The sequence below is a fragment of the Polypterus senegalus genome, chromosome 9, assembly GCF_016835505.1.
Source record: "Polypterus senegalus isolate Bchr_013 chromosome 9, ASM1683550v1, whole genome shotgun sequence".
NCBI lineage: Eukaryota > Metazoa > Chordata > Cladistia > Polypteriformes > Polypteridae > Polypterus > Polypterus senegalus.
The window spans coordinates 112,430,720-112,450,341 of NC_053162.1; the positions used below are offsets into that span (position 1 = coordinate 112,430,720).

The window sequence follows — 19,622 nt, forward strand, 5'->3', positions numbered from 1 at the left end:
TGTATATATATATATATATATATATATATATATATATATATATATATATATATATATATATATATATATATATATATATATAATGTACAGGAGTACAGAATTATTAGGCAAGTTGTATTTTTGAGGATTAATTTTAATATGGAACAAACACAGTGCTATCAGTCAATCCAAAATGTTAATAAACCTGAAACCTGAATGTTTCACAACGGAAATGTGAGTGTGAACATCATCAGGGGAATACATATGTGCGCACAATTATTAGGCAACTATTAGTGTGCAGATTTATTATGCAACTAAAGGAAAATGAAAATTTTCCCATCTCACTTGTTTATTTTCATCTGTTATAGTGAGAATAATAAACAAACACCTCAAAATTTACAAATAAACATCTCTGACATTTCAAAAAAATAAATCAATCAATCAATGACCAATATAGCCACCCTTCTTTCCAATAACAGTCATAAGCCTTTCCATTCATGGAGTCTGTCAGTTTCTTGATCTGTTGACGATCAGCTTTTTGTGGAGCAGTGACTACAGCCTCCCAGACACTCTTCAGAGAGGTGTATTGTTTTTCTCCCCCTAAATCTAGCGCTTAAGAAGTGCCCACAAGTTCTCGATAGGGTTTAGGTCAGATGAGGAAGGGGGCCATGTCATTATTCCTTCATCTTTAAGGCCTTTACTGGCTGGCCACGCAGTGGAGAACTTCGATGCAAGTGATGGAGCATTGGCCTGCATAAAAATCATGGTCTTTTCCTGTATCACTGTTTGAAGAAAGTGTCTTCAAAAACTGGCAGTAGGTTTGGGAGTTGATTTTGAGTTCATCTTCAATGCAAAAGGTCCAACTAGCTCATCTTTAAAAATACCAGCTCATACCAGTACCCCACCTCCACGTTGGAGTGGAGCTCTGTGCCCATTACTGATCCACAGGTCCATCCATCTGGTCCATCAAGAGTCACTCTCATCTCATCGGTCCATAAAACCTTTGAAAAAATCTGTCTTCAGATATTTCTTGGCCCAGTTTTGACGTTTCAACTTATGTTTCTTGTTCAGTGGTGGTTGGGTTTCAGCCCTCCTTACCTTGGCCATGTCTTTGAGCACTGAACACCTTGTACTTCTGGGCACTCCAGGTAGGTTGCAGCTCTGGAATATGAAAGTACTGGAGGATAATGGGTTCCTGGTAGCCTCACGCTTGATTCTTCTCAAATCTTTGGCAGCTAATTTATGCTTTTGTTCTCAACACGCTTCTTTGCGACCCTGTTGACTATTTGCAACAAAATGTTTGATGGTTCTGTGATCACACACCAATATCTTAGCAATTCCAAAAGTGCTGCATCCCTCTGAAAGACTTTTTACAATTTTTGACTTTTCAGAGTCAGTTAAATCTCTTTTTGGCCCATTTTGCCTGAGGAAAACTAGCTGCCTAATAATTCTGCACACCTTGATATAGGGTGTTGATCTCCTTAGGCCACACCCTCCCTCATTACACAAATACACATCACCTGACGTGCTTAAATCCAATAAGCATTCAAGTTAATACAGCTTGGAGTTGGAATATACGCATTAAAAATGATGATATGGTCAAAATACTCACTTGCTCTAATTGTGCACACAGTGTATGTGTGTGTGTGTGTGTATATATATATAGATATATATATATATATATAGATATAGATATAGATATAGATATAGATAGATATAGATATAGATAGATATATATAGATATATATATATATAGATATATATATATATATATATATATATAGATATATATATATAGATATATATATATAGATATATATATAGAGATAGATATATATATACTAATAAAAGGCAAAGCCCTCACTCACTGACTCATCACTAATTCTCCAACTTCCCGTGTGGGTGGAAGGCTGAAATATGGCAGGTTCATTCCTTACAGCTTCCTTTACAAAAGTTGGGCAGGTTTTATATCGAAATTCTACGCAATGGTCATAACTGGAAGCAGTTTTCTCCATTTACTGAAATGGAGATGAGCTTCAACGCCGTGGGGGCGGAGTTTCGTGTGACATCATCACGCCTCCCACGTAATCACGCAGTACATAGAAAACCAGGAAGACCTCAAAGCGCTGAAGAAAACATGCATTATATAATTGAGAAGGCAGCGAAACAATAAGAAGCGAGCGAGTGACATATACAACCATATTCGTGAGTTCTGCTACTTCGGAAACAAAGCACGATGTAAACCTACACTTTAAATTAAGTTCATAGACAGGCTGCCACTGGCGTTTGTAATTTAGTGCCTGCCCATATAAGGCCGTCCGTCAGCGGCAATCCAATAGCAAACTGCCACGGGTAAATATTCACGGGTGAAGGACTGTGCTTATGGAGAGGAAGATGAGATGGTCAGGGTGGTGTTTGACACAAACTCAGCGAAACTGCGCGAGAAAGTTTTAAGTGCCAGGACTAAGGTAACATTAAATACAGCCATGGACATAGCACGAGATGGCACCAGCACAGCTGGGAACCTTCGATGCATGTGCACCGAGTGGCTCACGTGAACTGACGCAGTGCAGAGATAAAAAGCAACAGTTCCAAAGAGCGCTGAACAAAAACCGAATTACACAATTGAAAAGGCAGAAAAAAACATGAAGCGTCTGATACATACAAGCATATTCATAAATCCAACTACTGCGGAAACAAAGCACACGTTGGAAAAGTCAATGTCCCGCTAAAGGAGGACAGTGTAAAAAAACCTGTGCATGCAGTGTGTCAGGTCTCAGATAAAGAAGAAGATGAGCTGTTTATTGATGCAATAAGAAACGAATCGATGAATGAAACCTGTCATCTTTACAACGATTGACAAACACGGAATGTAACTTGAACACAACACATCCTACAAATACAAACCTGATTGAAAGAAATAATGATAATCAAATCCTTGATGACAGCAACACTCAGTAAAACTCACAAAACAATTACTGTATATTGACAGTCATGTTACGTTATTTTTAAAATGTTCCCTTTTCTTTTCTAGCTTTTTTAACACACTACTTCTCCGCTGCGATACGCGGGTGTATATATATATGTAAATATATATCCCGATCTACATACTCGAATAATGGATACTTTATTCGCCATCAATGATTGTTTTGGTAAAGCCATACTCGGTGTATTCATTAGATGAACGGTAAAAAAGTAAGAGCGAGGGGAGGATGAATTACTGAGGCATGCAAGCTGTAGTGCGCGTCAACTCTATCTGAATTGCGCGATCATTGAGGCATGCAAGCTGTAGTGCGCGTCAACTCTATCTGAATTGCGCGATCACATTTGAAAAAATATATCTTTTCAAGTTCTATTTAATCCATATGTGTCAAACTCAAGGGCCACGGGCCACATCCGGCCCGGCGTAATTATATCCGGCCGCGAGATCATTTTATATACTGTATTATTGTTATTAATGGCCCGGGTATATGAAGCTTTGGTAACACAATAAACTACAGATCCCATAATGCAGCGCTTCAGCTGCCTTGCCGAACACTTACCGCGTTAATCAAGTCTAGCTTATGATGCTGCAAGTTATTGCGAAGCTAGCTCACACGATGCTGAATAGAAAAGTTGATTCTGAAAATAGAGCCTTTAAAAACCGATGGGAGGCTGAGTATATGTTTACTGAACCCGTGTGTCTCATTTGTGGAGCTAATGTGCCTGTAATTACAGAATTTAATCTAAGATGGCACTATGAGACAACACATCAGGGTAAACTGAATGCAATGCAGAAGATACAGAAAGCAGAATAATTAAATAAGAATCTGACACTTCAGCGGACGTTTTTACCCGTGCACAATCACAAAGTGATTTCAAGTGAAGCTGCTTTTATGGGAGACACAAATGCACCAGTGCAACTTGCCCCACTTTCCCTGTTGCCAAGTAATGATGAACCAAGTCGGCACAACGATGTTCCCAAGTACGCACTTTGCTGATAAACTGAGCGCACTGCGCACTGAGTTAGAACTGCGCTTTGGTGACTTTGAAGAACAAAAGAATTTTGAGTTGTTTCGCAACCCATTTGCTGTTGATTTGGAAACTGCACCTGTGCAGACTCACATGGAGGTGGTCGAGCTGCAGTGTAATGGCACACTGAAGGCAAAATACGATACTGCAGTGTCCGCACAGTTTATTCACTCCATTCTTGCAGAAATGCTCCAGCTCCGTCTACATGCGGCTCGAACCTTGTGCATGTTTGGTATCACATATCTGTGTGAGAAGCTCTTCTCAGTCATGAAGACTAACAAAACACCACACAGGAGTCGCCTCACTGATGAGCACCTGCAGTCCATCCTGAGAATCTCCACAACACAGAACCTCACACCAAACATAAACAAACTTGTTGCCAAAAAAAGATGCCAGGTGTCCAGCTCTGATAAAATGACATATGAGCAAAGACAACTGAATGATTTGTTATTGCTGAAAAGAACACATTTTATTTATAGTTCCAGGTTTTGTTATGCAGCATGTTCATATTTGAATTTGTATAATTTTGACAGGATATTTTTATGGAGAGCAAAATATCATAAGTTGTTTAAGGTTTGAATTGATTTATTCAGGAATAATATTCCTGTCTGTTTTTACCATTCCTACCAAAGATATTTCTGTCGACTAAATAAAAATTCCTTCTATTTAAAATTTAAATAGAACTTGAACAAATACGATAGTTCATAATATCCACGCAGACTTGCACGTAAGAGCGGGAGTTATCCGTTTTAACAAGCAGCGTATTGCACTGATACGAAATACGAGGTGTGAAGGGATTTAAGAAGCGATTTAAGGTGGGCCAGATTTACAAGTTTTTTCGTTGGCTCTGGTAATTTTAGTGTTAACCCACTTAAGTTCACTTTTCCAGAGAGTCATTCTTCTTGGCAATTTAAACATCCATTTTGACATTACTACATGTAAACTGAGAAATGAATTCCTATCCTTAATAGACTTGGTGCAACATGTTGATTTTCCCACCCAATCTGTTGGTCATATACTGGGCCTGATCTGCACATCTGGATTATCTGTCGGCAACACTTTTATATCAGTGATTTGGGACTCTCTGACCATGGAGCAGTGCTTTTCACTGTCATTACCTTTCCCTCCTCTTACCTGTAAAAGTCAAATTTATTTCTGAAACCTTAAAAATAAATGTCCCTCTGTTCTTACTGAATCCATTCATGATATTTTTCAGTCTTCACCTATTCCATCAACACTAGATAGTCTTGTTGAACACTATAACTCAGCCCGTCATTCAGCACTCGACAAAACAGCTCCATTTAAACCATAAGGAGGTTTCCTTTAAGCATTCAGCTCCATGGTATACTTTAGAGCTGTGATTTGTGAAAGCATCTGGTTGACGCTTTAAGAGAATGTCACATAAGACTGGCCTCACTGTTCACATGCAGGCTTTCTCTGACCATCAAAGGGCTTACAGGGATGCACTAACTGCAGCCAAGAACACACATTATGGCAAAATAAGAGAAAATGGTCATGATAACCCAAGGGTTTTGGACAAAACAGCATATTAATTCTGTTTGACCTCAGTGCAGCATTTGACACAGTCGGACATGACATTCTACTGTCCAGACTGGAGAACATGCTGGGTATCTCTGGCACTGCCCTCCAGTGGTTCAAGTCCTATGTAACTGAAAGAGTTTGTTAGTCTTGGCAACAGCAGATCCAGCTCAGCGCCCAGAGTTCCTCAGGGCTTTTCTCTTCTGTATTTATATGCTTCCCCTTGACCATATTATTTGTATCTATGGACTGTATTATCATTTTTAAGCAGATGACACTCAACTCTATTTCAATGTCATAAGTGCATCTTCATCAGAGTTTTCTCAGCTCACAACTTGCCTCAAAACGGAAGTCCTTCAAATTGGTACTAAAACGCTACTTAAGAGAATGAGCTCCTTTTCAGTCACTCTTGACGGTGATCTCATCAGACCTTCTTCTGATGCAAGGAATCTTGGTGTCATTTTTTTATTCCTTTTATTATTCTGCCCTGCTCTGTCCAGTTGCTCAGGACAATTTGTGTGTCTGTTATATCACAAATTATGTATTAGTTAGGTTTTTTTTTTTAGTATTGAATTTGGTATTTTACTCTGTTTTATTGTCCTTTATTCTATTTAATGCTTTATCTCTTTCATTGTTCTATTAAGGAAAACATTTGTATCCAATGTTACATATACCCTGCTGTTTTTTTTTTTTTTCTAAGATACTGTGAAGCGCCTCGAGCACGGGAAAGGCACTATATAAATAAAATGTATTATTATTATTATTGTCCATGGAGTGAGCAATCAAAACAATTCACTCACTTTTATTCTTTCCTATTAAACATTTTATCTAATACATCACGTCATCTGACTCTTAATATATAGAATACTATTATCTTAGCCAATTAACTAAAGCCAGGTTTGCGAGGGCTAAAGAAAAAGCGTATGATGAGTTGTTTGAGAGGTTGGACACTAAGGAGGGAGAAAAGGACCTGTACCAATTGGCTAGACAGAGCTGGGAAAGATATGCAGCAGGTTAGGGTAATAAAGGATAAAGATGGAAACGTACTCACAAGTGAGGAGAGTGTGTTGAGCAGATGGAAAGAATAGTTTAAGAGGCTTATGAATGAAGAGAATGAGAGAGAGGAGAGGTTGGATGTGGAGGTAGTGAATTAGGAAGTGCATCGGATTAACAACTAGGAAGTAAGGAGAGCTATGAAGAATGGAAAAGCCGTTGGTCCAGATGACATACCTGTGGAAGCATGGAGGTGTTTAGGAGAGATGGCAGTGGGGTTTTTAACCAGATTGTTAAATGGAATTTTGAAACATGAGAGGATGCCTGACGAGTGGAGAAGTGCCGATATTTAATAAGGTGGATAAAATTGATGAGCCACAGCATGAAGTTATGGGAAAGAGTAGTGGAAACTAGGTTAAGAGGTGAGGTGATGATTAGTGAGCAGAAGTATGGTTTCATGCCAAGAAAGAGCACCACTGATGTGATGTTTGCTCTGAGGGTGTTGATGGAGAAGTATAGAGAAGGCCAGTAGGAGTTGCATTGTGTCTTTGTGGGCTTGGAGAAAGCATGACAGGGTGCCTTGAGTGGAGTTGTGATATTATATGAGGTAGTCGGGAGTGTCAGAAAAGTATGTAATAGTTGTACAGTATATGTATGACAGAAGTATGACTGTGGTGAGGTCTGCGGTAGGAATGACGGATGCATTCAAGTGGAAGTGGGATTACATCAGGGATCGTGTCTGAGCTCTTTCTTATTTGCAGTGGTGATGGACAGATTGACAGATGAGATTAGACAGGAGTCCCCATGGACTATGATGTTTGCTGATGACATTGTGATCTGTAGCGATAGGGAGCAGGTTCAGGTGACCCTGGAGAGGTGGAGATATGCTCTAGAGAGGATTGGAATGAAGGTCAGTAGGAACAAGATAGAATACATGTGTGTAAATTAGAGGGAGGTCAGTGGAATGGTGAGGATGTAAGGAATAGAGTTGGTGAAGGTGGATGAGTTTAAATACTTGGGATCAACAATACAGAGTAATGGGGATTGTGGAAGAGAGGTGAAAAAGAGTGCAGGAAGGGTGGAATGGATGGAGATGAGTGTCAGGAGTGATTTGTGACAGAGGGATGTCAGCAAGAGTGAAAGGGAAGGTCTACAGGATGGTAGTAAGATCAGCTGTGTTATATGGGTGGGATATGGTGGCACTGCTCAAATAGCGGGAGACAGAGCTGGATGTGGCAGAGTTAAAATGCTAAGATTTGCATTAGGAGTGACTATGATGGACAGGATTAGATATGAGTACATTAGAGGGTCAGCGCAGATTGGACGGTTGGGAGACAGTCAGAGAGGTGAGATTGCGTTGGTTTGGACATGTGCAGAGGAGAGATGCTGAGTATATTGGGTGAAGGATGCTAAGGATAGAGCTGCCAGACAAGAGAAAAAGAGGAAGGCCTGAGAGAAGGTTTATGGATGTGGTGAGACGGGACATGCAGGTGGTGGGTGTAACAGAACAAGATGCGGACGACAAAGATATGGAAGATGATGATCCGCTGTGGCAACCCCTAATGGGAACAGCCGAAAGAATATGAAGACTCACTAAAAATTTTCCACTTCAATATTTTTTGTTTGAGATCCAATGTGTGATTTAAGTGTTGCCTTAATTTTTTTTTTGAGCAATGTACTTTTGTTAAAAATATTTAAATTATTACTTTTTCTCTTCTGGGCGCTAAGAATGTATATTTCTAAATTTTTGATGAGAGAGACAAAAATATTGACTGAAAGCAAAAAATGTGTGTCAGATACTTGATTGTGAGTTATTTCCACATCAACTAATGTTAACAACAAAATGTGCCATTTATTCAGATTAAAATAGTCTTTAAATAAGGTTCAGATCATGAAAAATGGTAATGCCGTAAAATAAATGTAACTTATTAAAACAATATGTTTGTGGTACAGAAATTCCACTTTCATAAATGTATTCAGCACACCTAAATCTTTATAGTACACTGTTTTTATTTTGTGCTGTAGTATTTTGGTTCCGATCAGTGTGTTTTTTATATTGGTTTTATATATAGATATATAAGTAGGGATATATACCTATGTATAATTTAAAGTGTGATCTTTGAGTTTTACATGTATTTCACACCCCACATCCTCCGTCTGTGATATAAAAATTGTGTCCAATAACAGTACCTTTCAAAGTTTGTACCACAGTTGTGAATTTAAATATTGTAACAACCTTAGTACCTAGTATTTAAATTTTGATTCATATTACTGCTCTTTAATGTTTTTGTTATTGTCATTTCTCTGAATAGAATGCATTAATTGTTGCTATATCCATTCTTAGGGTTTGCATTTACTTGTTTGTTATTGTGCAAGTTTTGTACAAAGACATACTCTTCTAATTTAAATATTTTACTTTCAGTTTTTGATTTATTAAAAAAGTAATATCAAAGCCAAATTTGTGACTTTGTGTACCATGTTAAAAATGGTGCCTTTTTTTGCACAATTCCCTGTCCTGTTATAGATGCATTATTTACATATGTGGAGTTCTACTGTTGAAACTCTGTTATGGTTCTGAACCTAATTGTATTGTAATCCTGAGAGAAGATAACCTCTAAGCATGGCAATAGCAAGGTGTAAACACAATAGTTGAATTTCGATGTCCACTCTAAAACATTCCCCCCAAACTGCAGTCTAGTACACCAGAAAAACTGCTATTCAAATGATATTTGTAGTCGAAATTTAACATCTTATTAAAGAAAGAAATTTCCTGTTACAGGACAATTCAGTAATCAGTCAGGAGAAAAGCTATTCGTTGCATCTTTTAATTACTCCAGGTCAAAATGCCTTGGAGAATAGCGTTCTTCAGAAGCAGCCTGTTAAAGCATCAGAATGATCAGAAATAACATGGAATAGAGTTTCATTTTATAAACTACTGCATTTACATACAGTGTCAATAAATGTATAATAATAATGTTTTACTCTGGTTGGTTCATTGGTTTACACCCAAATGATTAATATAAAATAAAAGTCTGCTATATTCTGGTGGTTCTTGTACGTTTTGAGTTACACCTCCACCCTTGAAATTTATGTGCATATAACAATTGTCTATTCTCATTTGTAGGACATCTGCTGATTTCTTAGTCATCCTTCAGTACGTTTTGTATTTTACATCAACCTTTCTTCTGGTGCATTATTTACTTGACCATCTCAGTATTTTTCCTAAACCAATTCTTATTTCAGTGTACATTTTGTTTGTTCACTTGACCTATATCTGTTTTCCTGGTGTGCCTGAACAGGTTTGTGACATTTATTAAGCCTTTATGCTCTTTTTTAAGATGAATGCTATGTTACCCTAAAATTATTCTTCCACATCTTATGAAGCAGCCTTTATAATTAATGTCTACTATTCAGAGTTAGTGGTATTTAGATTTATGCATTGCTTACCTGTTGTTAAAATGAAACATCCTCCCTATTTTGGTAGGAAAAATGTGTTATTGAAGTGGTTATTGATTTGTGTTTTATTTGTACCACTTTTCACTAGCAGCAGAAACTTGGACACATCTGACAATTTTTTTGCTGATGTTTTTTGCCTTACCAGCAAGTTCTTAAATGAGATGTTAGTTGTACATAAAGTTATGCATTTGTATCCTCATAGATATAGTGGGTGTAAAGTAAACTACTTTGGTGAATAGTATTGTTTTGTTGTTGTTTATGCTCTTGATTGTATAAGTTTTGGTATTGTTCTTTGATCTACAGGATGTAATTTTCTCTTGATTTTTGATGTTTCTCATTATGCAGCCATTCATTATCATTAGGATGTTTCATGTTGTATTCATAAATGAATTCTTCATCATTTGAGCATTGTTTGGCCCATTTAACATAAAAAATGAATGTTTTAGAGAACATCAAATCCAAAATAAATGATAAATACTTATAAACTGTACACGGGGGGAATCCAGAATATTTCCATCTGCATAATGAAATGGGCTACCTGCAACATAACCATGGCCTTGAGAGAGTTGGAAGAAACATTGTCGATATGAGTGAAACTATTAAGAGGAAAAAAATACAAAACAAAATACAGAAACAAGCCTTGTTTGGTTGCTAGTCACTATTGATAAAGCAACACTTGTGATGCTTTTTGGTAATGGTTCACCATTTTTGTTTCTTTCTATCATGCATCAATGGAGCAATACATCCTCTTTACTGCTGTTGTAATTATAAAGAGTGATAGTATATAATAGTTCAACTAGGCCCTTTTTTCCAAGAATTCTTTTATAATGTTTCAAATTAAGCAGGTAAAGACCTACATGAATATTGACTTATTACGTGTAACTTGTATAAAAGCATGTCGCTATTTTAGGGGTAAAGTGGCATGGAGTCACCATTATTAACACTATTGTTTTAGTAATTGTCTTAGTAATTGTATGACTGTACAAAGTAACACAATGGGACCTCCATTAGGCTTTGCCTTTGTCTTGCCCCCGCTCATTGCGGTTGTGGGATATTTTTGTGTTTTTTGTTTGTTTTTGTGACAATAGTCGTGCGTCGTTTTCCAGCCATGTTAGTATACGATCGCATTTCGTGGATCAACATTAGATCAGCAATGGAAAATTTTTCTCAACACTACAACTTTACCTTTTTTCCTCCGCCGTTTGTGAATTGTATGTTGTTCAGCGGCTTTTCCCCCACTGTTGGTTAATGGCATCCGAGTCAACGTGCGGTCCTGTCAGAGGAAATGTGGAAAAAGGGCAGGAGTGCATGTGAGGTTTCGGCGTCTATGGTACTGTGTTTCTGGTGTGAATCTTCAGATTAAGATGGAAGATTATCGGAGTAGGCCGGCGTGTTCGAAAACTTTTATGCTGGGATTTCATGACATATTGTATCCTCCTCCTCGTCCGAGACGCCGATGGAGTAATCCTGGACTGCTCTGATCTATCCCTCATTTTCCGGGAAAGGCTAATTTGACAGCCACTGTTTATATTACTAACCAGCTAAGGTAGCACTGATTAATGCACACTTTATCACAAACAAGTCATTCATTTTGAATTACTATTTTTTTTTTTTTTTTTACTGGTCATAAATTGGATTTAATGTCCCTGATGGAGACTTGGCAGTGCAATTCTGATTTTACTTATTTGAAGGAATTGTGCCCTGTGGACTGCTCTTTCATTAGCATACTGCGGCACTCCAGCCATGGAGGTGGGATTGCCATGGTTTTTAAGAAGTTATTTTTGTGTCATTCTGTTCCTACCATTTCATATGTGACTTTTGAACTTCAGATTGTTAAAGTTGGGCGTGTAACCCAAATATTGTATTTTAATTTATTGTCCATCTGGTGTGATTAGTCCTTTTCTTGCTGTTTTATCAAGCCACCATTATTGAGCTGAATAGAATAATAATGGTTGGTGACTTTAACATCCATGTGGATGATATTTCACGTAGTGTGTTTCCTTAAGAGGCATTAGCTCTCTTGGAAATGTGTTCTTTTGAATTTGCGGCACATTAAATAACTAAACAATACAGTAATATAACAGAAAAGGCGATATCCCTCCCATCGTGATTACGGCAGTACAAGAATCACATGAGAAACATATACTTTAGCTTACATTTACTGACGGTTGACACGGTTACAGACTGGAAGCATATGACAGACTTTATCCAGGTGGAAATCATACATTGGATTTGTTCTTTTGAGTTAGCTTGAATGATGTTAACAGTTTGTAATGTTACCTTTAGTGGTCATAAGTGTGTTTTGTTTGACTTGTCTTCAAAATGAGAATTGTCACCTTGTGTTAACTCTAGGCGTGCTTATTTCATTAATGAGTCAGTGATTAATCAGTTTGTTGATTTGTTTGTGGCATCTGATGCTGGCAGTTATGTTGATCATGTTCAGTTAGCAGTTCAATGTTTTAATTACCATTGTACTAATATTTTGAATAAGTTTGCTTCCTCTTAAAATCAGGCAGCGTTCTGTTACTGACTTAGTTCCTTGGATGAATGACTCCATTCATAATCTCAGGCATTCCTGTCGAAAAGCAGAGCCCCTATGGAAGTCTACTAATCTGGAAGTTCATTGTTCGTACTTGCTGGATCTACTTGCTGCTTTTAATTCTTTGGTTAGGGATGCTAGAACATCTTATTTTTCTAATCATATTCAGACTCATAAGCGTAATCCCAAAGTGCTATTTGATACTATTCATGATATTATTTCTCCAGCTCAATTTATTACTCAGGTTTTTTTTCTGATAGTGACTAATAATTTTCTTACATTTTTTATTGCTGTTTTATCTTGGTAGAGTAATATATATTGCTCTACTGTCCCCTATTGTATTATTAATATATAGCCTTAGAATACCTAATCTCACAGACTTACCACTGTATATAACTTATCCCCACCTTCCCTTCTATATCTATAACCTCAGGCAATTAGATGTAGTAAAAAGACAAGCAGGAGTTAAGTTACACATAAAATAATGTATTACTGATAATATTCATAAATAATAACAAAATGCAAAGTACATTTGAATATTGGCAACCATACAGCCTGATTAAAATGGTGATGTGTAATTCAGGTGGCACACAGACTTGCAGTTACTTAAAATGTCTCTAGTTAAGGCATCGTTGGTGCTCAGCTTTCAGCCACATGTCTGTTCAATATGGCTGCTGAGCTGTGCTCTTCAATGTGTTGTCTTCATCATCATATGTGGGTCAGTCAGAGAGAGAATGTGGTTGAGCAAGTACATTTATAGATGTTCTCTCCAATTCCTAGAACCAATAGGATATCATGGTACTTGAAGGCCTCTGAGACAAGCCAATTCCAAACAGCCATACCTCAGACCAATGGGAGAAATAGTACATTTAACACCTCAACCCCCCCAAGACCATATGTTAAGCTAACCTGGCTTTGTGTGGGAGATCAAACTGGTTTAAGACACATCCCCCCAAATCCTGTCATAAAATTACAAAGAGACAGTCGTAAAAAGGGGGATGGGGGAAGGCAAACATGAATACCTCTCACCACTTGGTTTGCCTAAATTATAAATAAAGACATACAAAACATTCATCAAGTTATATGTAAAATCCTACATCACAACAATTGCCAAGGTTAATGTTGTTGGGGCTAATATTGTTCAAGCTGTCTTACCTAGTGGTCTCATTCACTCATGTTTTGAGTCTTTTGTTTTCTCAGAAGTTTCAGTTTCTGATCTTTGACTTGCTCAGGAAGTTGAAACCTTCATCGTCTCCTACTGACTTGTTTCCAATGTCATTAATGTTAAAATCTTTGAGTTGTATAGGTCCGTTCCTGTTGAATATTGTAAATTGCTCCTTGATCTGGCGTGGTTCCATCATATTTTAAACATGCTGTAATTCAACCGCTGTGGAAAAAATCTAATTCTGATCTATCTATTTTGAGTAATTACAGGCCAATTTCAAAGCTGCGCTTTATTGCCAAAGTTTTGGAAAAGGTGGTTGAACAGCAACTTTGTGCCTTCTTAGAGGAGCAGCGGTTCTTTGATTCTTTTCAATCTGGTTTTCAGAGGCAACATTCTACAGAAACGGCTCCTCTTAAAGTTTTTAATGATCTTTTAATTGCTGCTGATGCAGGCCGGTGCTTTGTGCTTGTTCTGTTAGATCTTACTGCTGCTTTTGATACAGTGGGCCATCTAATCTTAATAGATTAGAGCTGTTAGGTGCCTCTGGCTCTGCTTTGGACTGGTTCTCCTGTTACTTGTCGAGTAGTAGGAGTTTCCCAGTCGGTGTGGCTGGTTTTTCATCCAACTATTTCTTTGACATTTGAAGTGGCTCAGCGCTCGGTTCTTGGACCTGTACTTTTCTCTTAATACATTATGTATATTCTTCCCTTATCACAGATTCTTAACTCTTTTAAGGATATCTTGTATCTTCTATATGCAGATGATATACAGCTTTATTTTTCATTTAAGCCTAACCAAATTAATACTTTGGTCACATTGGTTGATTGTCTGTCTCAGGTTAATGACTGGCTCAGTAGTAATTACCTGCAGTTTAATTCAGGAAAGACTGAGGTACTAATTGTTGCTCCTGCTGTTCTTCATTCCGAGATTAGTTTAAAATTATCTTCTGTCTCTCCTGTTAAATCAAGCCTACGTAACCTTGGGGTTATTTTTAACCAGTCTCTAACACTTGATGAATATGTGGGATTGGTCAGCCGCTCGTTTTTCTTTCATTTAAGAAATCTTTCAAAACTAAGAAATGCTGTTTCAAAATCAGAATAGGAGATACTTGTTCATTCTTTTATTTCCTCACGGCTTGATTACTGTATTGCTCTGTTTACAGGTTTGAGCAAGTCCTCTCTCTCACATCTTCAGTTAGTTCAAAATGCAGCTGCCAGGTTCCTGACTCACGCTAGCCGGAGTGATCATATCACTCCCATTTTGCACGCACTGCACTGACTTCCAGTGTTTTATAGAATTCATGTTAAAGTTTTGGTACTTAGTTTCAGAGCTGAGTACCTAACCAGCCTGCTCCAACGCCATACATCTTGTCCGACTCTCAGATCTGGACATCAGGGCCTTCTAGTTGTCCCACACACTCGTTTAAAAACCCGTGGTGGTGTGTGTGAAGTCTGATTCCTTAAAAAAAAAAAAAACTAAAAACATTTCTTTTTAAACAAGCTTTTAATCAGTTCTGAATAGTTCCAGGTTATCCATTGTTTTTATTGGTTTTGTTTTAACTCTTGTATTTGTACTGTATTTGCTGTTCAGTGCTCTGTGACCTTTTTGTCTATGAAGGGCACTTTATAAATAAACTACTACTATTGATGTCTTTTCATGAGCTCTCACTGTCTTTTAATCTCTGATTATAATAGCTTTCTGCCCAACACCTCACTCAAACTCATTTCCAGGTTGTTATTGGAATATATTGTGCCAATATGAATTGAATAGTTTCTCTATTACAGGGTTGTAATTTTGTGTTTCAGATTTACCTGGATGTGCAACATCATCAAAACATCTTGTGGATTCTTGTGAAAGAAAAATGGTGATGGTGAGTTTTCCTGATCTTTCCTCAGTTAAATATATGGTTGCAACTTCAAATATTGTAATTGATAGTCGACTCCTACCTTTGGTTAAAACAGTTTGTGACAACTTGTCACAGGTCGGCGGGGATTAAGAGTTTATTCGTAGGCTTCAGGAATGTTAGTGTTAAGGGTACATTTCGCACAAACATTAGGAAGTTTTTCTTCACAGAGAGAACCAATGGAATATGATACCAAATAGTATTGCAGACAGTAGGACTTAAGGGACTTGCAAATTTAGGCTTCATATTTTTTAGAAGAATTAAGTGAATAGGGCTAGCGAGCTTTAATGGGTTGAATGGCCTGTTCTCATCTGGATTGTTCTAATCTATACTAATAAAAGGCAAAGCCCTGACTGACTGACTCACTCATCACTAATTCTCCAACTTCCTGTGTAGGTAGAAGGCTGAAATTTGGCAGGCGTATTCCTTTCAGCTTACTTACAAAAGTTAAGCAGGTTTCATTTTGAAATTCTACGCGTAACAATCATGAAGGTCAACAACGTCTGCCACGTTGAACTTTCTTATTCATGGCCCCATCTTCTTGAAATTTGGGCGGCTTCCGCGCTAACGAAACCAATGTACGTACTTATTTCGGTGGTATGATGCCACTGTTGGCCGCCATATTGAACTTTCCAACGGTCTTTGCTACTTATGGGCCCATTTTCAAGAAATTTGGTATGCGGGTTCCCAACGCTAACTGAATCCTACTTAAGTACATATATACGTCCATGGACAGCAGCTCGGTCACCATGTGAGGCGGCGTTGGGTCCCCCATCCCCCACACATTGTTGGCTGCCTGCCTATATAAGGCCGTCCGTTGCTCCGGACTCTACATTCCCTTCCTTGCTTCGCCACGAGATTCACGTCTCCCTACTGATAACTACAGTAATCCCTCCTCGATCGCGAGGGTTGCGTGCCAGACCCCCCTGCGATAGGTGAAAATCCGCGAAGTAGAAACCATATGTTTGTATGGTTATTTTTAGATATTTTAAGCTCTTATAAATTCTCCCACACTGTTTATAAATATTCCCTGCACAGTTATACAGCATAATCCCATAGGTAAGATTCATTGAAATTATGTATGTAAACACATTGTTTATATACAGTAAAACCTAAATATTATTTTAAAGATATCGAGTGTCTCCGATATCACAATTGTATACAGTAAATGTGTGTACAGTGACACTAAACTTACGTACATGTACTAAGTACTGTAAGTAGAAAATTAATTATGGGTACTCACCAACAATGACACGATGACTTGTCAGATAACGATGAGTTTAATTTTACTGCACAACAAAGGAGATCGTTACAGCCCTTCTAAAGGAAGTTGCCACTTCAGGCAACTGTGTAGCACCGCTGCTGTTCTTCTTCAATCCAAATCCCTAAAGCCGATTCCATCCAGACTACTGCCTTATTACATCCACTTACAACTCGTTTTGCACCCTGGTTCAAAGGACACTGGAGCCGTAGATCTTATATTCCTTTCCTACTTTTAAAATAAAAAGAATCGCAGCCTCACTGATGCTGTAATGGCGTCCTACAGTGGTGTAGCTTTTCCCTTCTTTCAACAAATCCAAAACGTTTACCTTTTCGGCAATCGTTAACATCTCCCATTGGCACTTGGGCACAGACCCTGAAGCAGTAGCAGGAGCAGATCGTTTTGGAGCCTTAATGAAGGGCTTGACAATGCACAAAGAAACACAAGAGCACAATAGTTAACTCTTTACACACCGAACACGTTGATGCTGAATGAGCAAGACGAGACTTCCTGGTTAACACCGCATTCAGCACACAGGATCTTAACTGCGTGCTCTGATTGGTTAGCTTCTCAGCCATCTGCCAATAGTGTTCTTTGTATGAAATCAATTGGGCAAACCAACTGAGGAAGCATGTACAGGAAGTAAAAAGACCCATTGTCCGCAGAACCCGCGAAGCAGCGAAAAATCCGCGTTATATATTTAGTTATGCTTACATATAAAATCCACGATAGAATGAAGCCGCAAAAGTCGAAGCGCGATATAGCGAGGGATTACTGTACAGCCTTTTTATTTAATCTACGGCTTCCCCGCTGTTTTATTGTTCATTTATTAGGATTGTAGTTATTGTGTAAGTATTTTAGACTTACTTTACATTGTTCAGGTACCCATTTCCTTTATCGTTCCAACCGTACCCCCATTAACATGTCTATCGAGGTGATCACCATCGATCAAAGAACTGTCAACTTACCGAGTGGTTTCCATGCCCGGAGATGGCACCTACCTTTTCCATTCTCTTTGTTACATATTGCACGGCCATATCAGGCTCACTCTTGATATCCGGAGAAACATTGTGTCTTATGTATTGAATGACTGGGACAGGTTCAAGGTATGGACTGATGACGGTACAGGAGATAATTATACTACACAGGAGCACTATAAGAGTGAAATGCTTACCCTTCACCTATGGTTCTGCATGTGAGTTGATGGCTGCCGCTGAATTGTTCGGTTGTCACGTTCAAGTGTACCGAAATGACCAAATATTTTACACCTTTAGACAGCTGCCAATGCCTCTCTAACATCTTAGATTCACGGGTGACGATTTCAGTGGTGGACACTTAGATGTTTATGAATGTTTAAACTCTTAAAAGCTGGATGTAAAGTTGTCGATGAAACCGGTTGTGTGCTTACAATGCTTGACAGATGCTGAATATTACTTCAACACAAGTCCTGCAAATACTGTCGTAATTGAAACAAACCATGAAACTCAAACCGATTATGACAGCAGCAATCCAAGCTGTGAGATTTGAGACAAGATTACTTTTCACATGGCCAACTGTACGTTGCATGCTCAAGATTAAGCTCAGCGCACAGCTTGGTCATATTACAACCGGAGGGCTGAACTGACAATGTGGTATGCACAGAGATCCTTAACAAATAATTATTGGTATATTTTCCCTCAGTTTAAAGGGTTTAATTTTCTTCTTAATAAAAATTTTAAGGCAGTACTTCGCTGCTGCGAAGCGTGAGTATTTTGCCAGTGCTCTATAAACTCCCTGAATCATGAGGTGACACTGAGAATGTTTAATCACATGAAATGTTGTGAAACGTAGTACTTGTGTACAAAGGTACCAACATATAAAAGTACTTTTGTAAACATCAGGTATTTTATGTAAAAGTTTTACAAAAAAAAGTTGCTGATGGTAGAGGTGTGAATGAATTTAACACTACAATTACCATAGCCTACGAAAAAACTTGTAAATCCAGCCCACCTTAAATCCCTTCACACGTCTCCGTCAGCGTCTTTTGTCCTGTTAATGTGCCTATAGACAAGCAGCAAGCAACCTGCTATTCTATTCCCTCACCACCGCAGAATGTGCACAAAGTTCTCCAGGCTCATGCCTTGATTATCTAGGAGTGAAGTGCTGTTTTTTACAATCGAAATAGATTATTTGGAACACATGCATTTTATGTGTGTTCTGTTTATACAATAATCTGTGTAAACACATTGTTAAAACAGAAACTTTTTTCATATTTTAGTAATAAATGACAAACTGTAGGCAGAAACTATATAATTTGTGAAGCCTGTAGTCCAAAGATCAAATAAACTCTTTCACAAAAGGTTCAAGGATGATACAACAGCTTCTGTGGTGTAGCAGTAAAATTGCTGACTTGTAATCAAGTTCGATCCTGACTGCCTCCTATATTTGATGTTTTCAGTAGTGAGCTGCTCTTATTGTTAATATTATACAATAAACACATACATTTGGTTTGCATCTGTAACAGCTGCTGTACAGTTTTTTTTCTTTTTGTTTTCCCCCACTTTTGTTCTCTCAGTCACAATCATGATACATACTACCCCAAACACTATTTGAAACTGGGAATAGCTGTAGGTGTGAGTAGAGTTTTGAGGCAATGGAACTGGCATTCTTTGATCTGGATGGATAAAAGCTATACGGAAACGCTGCTGAACCTACCTTCTTCGTAACTCAGTCACTTGATTTTTTTTTTTTATTAATTTTTATTGAGTGTTCCTACTCGGGCTGAATTAGTATGCGG

The 19,622-nt window shown here is 38.0% G+C and overlaps 1 protein-coding gene across 1 annotated transcript in view; it reads left to right on the top strand.

Annotated features, from left to right (window-relative positions):
* The window catches only part of LOC120534889 (putative ATP-dependent RNA helicase TDRD12), a 329,578-nt gene that overhangs the window by 155,309 nt on the left and 154,647 nt on the right, over nt 1-19,622 (top strand). Inside the window, exon 8 of the mRNA XM_039762401.1 lies at nt 15,488-15,552. Coding sequence (XP_039618335.1) covers nt 15,488-15,552 — 65 coding nt within the window. The remainder of the gene's footprint in view (nt 1-15,487; nt 15,553-19,622) is intronic.